The sequence below is a fragment of the Aptenodytes forsteri genome, unplaced genomic scaffold (genome assembly GCF_000699145.1).
Source record: "Aptenodytes forsteri isolate BGI_AS27 unplaced genomic scaffold, ASM69914v1 Scaffold146, whole genome shotgun sequence".
NCBI classification, from domain to species: Eukaryota; Metazoa; Chordata; class Aves; order Sphenisciformes; family Spheniscidae; genus Aptenodytes; species Aptenodytes forsteri.
Window position 1 is genome coordinate 1857363 of NW_008795128.1, and position 6007 is coordinate 1863369.

Consider the following 6007-nt stretch of genomic DNA (forward strand, 5'->3'; position numbering starts at 1 on the left):
AAGTGCTTTGTAAGCATAGGGTTTCTATTCAGACGGCATTGCTCTAGTATGCAAAGTTTCTTTGAAAACCTAAGGTTTTTCACTTTGAAAACAGGAACTATAAATAGTAATTCAAATATGCTTACAAAAACCTGCAAACTACAGTTTCCATTTTAATGCATAGCATGCTGCATATTTTCCTTCTTTTCTCTCTAGGCTTTTGTGGATTACTTCTCCCGAGGCCTCCATGCAGAATACAAGAGCAAGGGCATTATTGTGCAGGTGAGTAGTTTGTTTCATGCAAGTGTGGTTACCACAGCAACACTGGTGTCTTGGTAACTAAAGGGAATCAGCATATTCTCTTATTCATGAATATGTGACACAGATTAAGGATAAGGATTTCCTTTGATCCCATTAGCAGTTTTCTTAAGTTACTCTGAAACAATGCGTCTTGAAGCAACAAAAAACATGGTTTGTTTTGTTTTGGTTTTTTTTAGCTGATGGTGGTAATTGAACCTTTAAGTATAAAATATTCCATAAAACTGTGCGCAACTCTGTAGAATACATCTTTATACAACTTAATCTACTGGAATGCACTTCTGGAGTGCATTTGTACAGAGATTCAATGGGAAACTGCTCAAAAGACTAGAATAGTAGCAGTCCATTCCCTGCAGTGTCAGTGAATCAACTACTAGTGTAAGCATAGTAGCAAGAACAAACAAAAACCTCAAAGACCCTTTGTATGTAATGGACTGATTTAATTTTCTTTAGTACCGGCTTTCCACGTTACTAATGAGTTTTGCTTTCCCCCCCCATTTGTTTACCTTCCATGGTTTTCATTATTTTTGATGGGGCATAAAAGCAAACCAAGCCAGTCTCTCACAGCTTTATGGGATTTTGCTTTAATATCACTTCTCACATACTCTTAGTGTTTTACTTCCAAAATGTAGCTGGAATTCCCAGCTTTGTTCGCAAACGCTGAGTTTTTCATTACTTATTACACGTGTTGCTCTCCACAGCAATACTCAGTTTGATAAAGGTGATATAAGATCTTACCTGTACTGTGAAGACAGTGGTGTCTCTCATTTAAATTCAGTTAGGGGTCATCTTACAAACATGATTAGCCTATGTCCATGCCTGTCATTCCCCTATTCTGTACGGTGGTTCTCAAAACCGTCTGAACATCCGAAGGCCCTATGAGGAGTAAGGCACAATGTTGCCTACCTTATTTGTGTAATTATTAAGCGTGAGAGCACAGCTGTTGTTACTGGCTAAAACCATAGAGAAGTTGGTAACAATTTAAGGCTATGTTACCTTTTTGATGTGCTAGATTTTTTTTTTTTCCTTTAAGCATACTTAGCAAAACAAGAACTTATCACCAGGAAATGTCCTGGAGTTTAGTATCCAGATGTCTATCCCAGATGTTTAATATAATGTCCTGTCCCAGTTCCTGAGAGGAGTTTGTGTTAAGAAAAAAAGACAGTTGCTGGATGAGCTATTCCCATGCAGTCACTGACCTTTTAATGGGAACCTCATTTAAACCTAGATTTAAACCTTATACTAAACATCTTAAAGGATGCTGTTTATTTTGGGGAGTGTTGGCAGTGGAGAGGAAGCTAGCAAAGGTGGTCCTTTCAGGTGGTCCCTGAAACATTCTAACTACTGCTGTTACAGACCTTCTCGAGGACAGACTAGATGACATTAGTTTTATGCTGGTAACAGATTATAACTTGCTGTAGAGCTCCCAAAGCGTAACTTCTCCTCAGAGTGCTTGATGCTGTGCCCTAGCACCCTGGGATGTACCTTCAGCTAAACCATTGTGCAGCAATGATGGATGCATAAAAAGGTAGCACTCTGAACAGGTACACATTGAGCATACAGGGTGGTTTGTGTGTGCTCTCAGTTCTTGAAGTGGATTAAGCTGGAGTAACTTTGTGTTTTATGTCTCCTTGTTACTTTCTCTTCTCACAGGGCTTTCCAAGCCTTTCCCCGGCTTCAGCCCCAAACTGTCCAGCAATGGGTCAATTCTTACCATATTGCAAGTTACTTACAGCTTTCTTTTTACTTTTACCCTTCTATATTACTTCTATCCCCCCAGCGTGCTTCAAGCTGTATTACTTGCAGATTTAGCTTCATTATCAGACAGCTGTTCTTCCGATCCATTTCATCTGCATGGAGTGTGGCCCTCTTTTAATCTGTGGTTGCTGTCTCCAAATGAGGCTGAAGAAACTGGTAGAGTATTTCTCTTTTCTACATCAATAATATGAAGTCTTCTGGTAGGATTTCTTTCCTGCTCAAGCCTACCTACAAACTGTGAGGCACGGGCTCCTTCAACACACAGCTTCACTGGCAATAGAGCTGGGTGTGATTTATTTAGTGTGTGTGTTGTGGTACGATGTCTAAGCTCTTTCTCTGTTTTCCGGTGTTTTCTCAGGTAAAGCTGCTTATAGTTACCTCAGTGTGAGAGTATTTAGAGACAGATGCTTGCAGGAGAAAGAAGTGTTACATCTTTGAGATGTGTGTTGTTCCTATGTGCATTTATAACCAGGCAGTCTCCTCCTCCCCAAATTTTGCTTAAATAGTACTATGTCAGTTTGAGAGGAAAACAAAGAAGGAGCAGGTACTGCTCACTTATGGAGTACCTATCGAAACTGAAAAGGTAAATAACCCAGTAACTCATGCTTGGCTAAAGGCATTAAACACAGTATGAATGTAGATAGTATGGGAAAGATTTTTCTAGCATTTGGATCTGGAAAAGCTAGAAAAAAAAAGTTTTCAGTGTCCATCATTTTTAACATTTTAAACAAATGAAGAAGTAAATCTGGCTTTCTGTATCGTTATGTTTTCCTGTACAAAACTTCACAGGTTGTGGTAAGCTGTCTTTTTGTAACTCCATGTTGGCTAAGGGTGCTGAATTCCTGGGAGCACTGCTTTTTTGCCCCTAAATGCATGTAGACAGTGAATTGCCATTCTGAGTTATGACCAAAAGCTGTCACAGCTTCAACTTGTTATGCTAATTTTATTGCAGTCCATGTCCTTGTCATCTTGTTCCAGCCTAAGTCACTATAAACCACTAATGAATATTACAAGTACCTTCCTGTGAAGACTAGCTGACATATCTCCTTCAAGCCCTTAGGAAGACTGCATCCCCTTTAGATTCTTTGAAGTTCATCTCTCTGTCCTTCAGAAATGTGTAGTGCTTTTAATTCCAGACTTCCACTTCCAGTTGAGATCACCATTTAAAACAATGGACTTTTACCATGCCAATATCTGCAGGGTACCACAGTGTGAAAAGCAGAAACAAAGTGCAGGTGGGATTTTACCAATTTCTGAAGTTCAACCTACAAGTATACCAGTTTTGCTCAAGTGGATTGCCTTCTCTGTGGAAGCTTAGTTTTGATAGTATATAGTGCTTTTATTGCAATGTAGACATCTTTAGGTTAAAAATATACTCTTTCTGGCTGACAGGCCTACTTAATTTCACAGAAGCAGCACAGTAATAGCATAGGTTAATATTCTGTGTGTGTTTACATGGAGAGAAAGAGATAGGCAAAAAGAAAAGGAATGAGGAAGACGACAGCAAGGACTTCTCTCAAGACCTTTTTGGAAAAATCTCTCACTGAAAGGTTTCTGCAGACTCTTCTGAAACATTTTCTCTTTGAATATGTCTAAAAATACTGCTTGGTTCTTTACCCCTTTCTTTTACTCTCTTTTTTTTAACTTCAGTTAGTTTTGGCATTTTCCCTCTATACTTCATTACTGTCCATAATAAAAGTGGAACAGTGAAAACTGCCACTACCTGTTTTCTTCTACCATATCCACTATATAAAATATCAGATCACAAAATCATGGAAGTGTTTGAAGGGATCTCTAGGAAGTTTTCTAGTCTAACTTCCTGCTCTCCTAGTGTTAGCAGTGGGATTGCTGCTAACACGAGGTCACAGGCTAGTCATGGCTTTATCCAGCCAAATCTTGAAAACCTTCAAGGGCGGGGATGCCGTGACCTCTCTGGACAACCTGTTAGAGTGTTGCACTGCTCTCCTAGCAAATGGCTTTTTCCTTAGTGTCCAGTCTGAAAGTTCACAGCCAAAATTGACAGTTTTGCCTCTTGTTATTTTATCTGGCGCTACCAAGAAGAGTTTGGCTCTCATCTTCATAACTGCCCTTGAAATAACTACAGGCAGATATTGGGTCACCCCCAGCCTCCTTTTCACCACACTGAACAAGCCCAGCTCTCTCTCCAGATATTCACAAAAGGGTGCTGTCATCAGACTAATGGCATTGCGTTCCTCCGAAGCTTTTTAGCTTTGCTCTTCAGCGTTCTATACAGGTCAGCTTTGGTTGCTGCAATTCTTCCATTTCCCCTTTATGTCCCCCACCTTCCTTTTCCCCACAGAGAAATGGAAAGAGACTTCTTTGGAAACACTCAAGAGTTCAGCTCTTTTTTAAAAGTAAGGTAAAATAGGTGATAAAATTGTGTAAACAAGCTATTCAGACTTTTTGGGGCTTATTTTCATGTGACTGTAGCATAATTGGTAGAGGCTTCGGTTCAGGACTTGAGATCAGTTCTTGCATCCATGCAACATTAAAGACCCCAATTCTGAGTGCCGGACAATTTTAATAAGCATTGGAGCTGTAAGCACTAGCAAATGTTTTAAGAGAGCAAGAGACATTGTATTGACATAAGCTACTCTTAAGGCATGTTTTGAAACTGGAGAGCAGGCTAGACTTTCTCTGGACAAAGACAAGAAATTTTCTATACAGTTCCTTGCCCAGGTAGTGTGGGTATCTGCCTGAATACAAAATGCTAAAAGGCTTTAGGCAGTGAAAGATTTTTTTTTTTTAATCTGTCATGCCAGTTTTAGATATGGTTCATGAATGTTCGAGATCCTTGTGAGGAGGAAGAAGGGGGGAAAACTAACTTAATGGATTCAACAGGTCTCTTCATAGCTGTTAAAATATGGCACAGTTAATGGGAAGATGGTAAATCTTATGTTTCTGAAATTAAATACCTGTCTCTTTTCTAGAGAGCATTTGGGAGGGAAAAAAAAAATGTTGGAATGTAATCCTATGCTTCTATGTGCCTTGAAGCCTGTGGATCAATAGCTAACCAGTAGTGCTACTGTATGCTTGCTTTTTTGAGTATCCTCATGCACAATTGTTTGCCCCTTCATGCTATCCAGTGGCTTAACTGGGTAGTGCAGTTCACTTACGAAGTCTGTTTTGAGCAGAGGAAGACAGAAAATAAATCTGAACTAAAACCATTATGCCACTCCATGTGGGGATGTTGCAGATACAATTTGGTGGTGAATAAGAAGCTTAGAATTGTTTTCTTTTTTTAAAACATCAAACTAGAGATTCAGTTTAGAAATGTAATTTGAAAAATGGATGAGATTCACATTCTGGAGCTGAAACTAGGTACCTATGCTGTTATGGTAACAGAATGAGTAATTTTCTTATCCAAGCATTTGCAGCTTTTGGCGACTTTAAAGGCAATGGTAACTGCTTACACCTCTGAAATTCAGGTCTCCATGTTTCACTCTCCATTTGAAGGTGGACTCGTTCAGTATATTATTGAAAGTCCTACTTACAGGGAGAAGTGCACAGTTTTAAAGTTCTAAGGTGAAGGAATGAGGGGACATAGCAATGCTTCCTGTTTGTGGTGGTCGAATTCCTGTTGAAATGCGCACAGCCATGGCATGAATAAATAGTCAATGAGAGTTCAAGTGGTCCTGTCATCCCACCCCCTTCCCCATTGCTATGCTTCTGAGAGAGCGATAGTAAAGCTAATGTTTCTGAGATCAAGCATGTGTGATCACTGTTCGTTAAGAGACATGGGGAAGCAGGTTTCCAAACTGTAACTGGCCTAAATATACTGATTTTCGGGATGTATTCTCATTTTGAGATCCATTAGTGTAGTGGAAGTGGACACACACTTTTCGGATATCTGCTGTAAAGATATATAGAATCATAGAATCATTTAAGTTGGAAAAGACCTTTAAGATCATTGAGTCCAACTGTAAACCTA

General features: G+C 39.5%; 1 protein-coding gene across 1 annotated transcript in view; it reads left to right on the top strand.

Annotated features, from left to right (window-relative positions):
- Positions 1–6007, top strand: part of HSD17B12 (hydroxysteroid 17-beta dehydrogenase 12) — a 94838-nt gene that overhangs the window by 83731 nt on the left and 5100 nt on the right. Inside the window, exon 9 of the mRNA XM_009277581.1 lies at positions 196–261. Within this exon, the coding sequence (XP_009275856.1) occupies positions 196–261 (66 nt within the window). The remainder of the gene's footprint in view (positions 1–195; positions 262–6007) is intronic.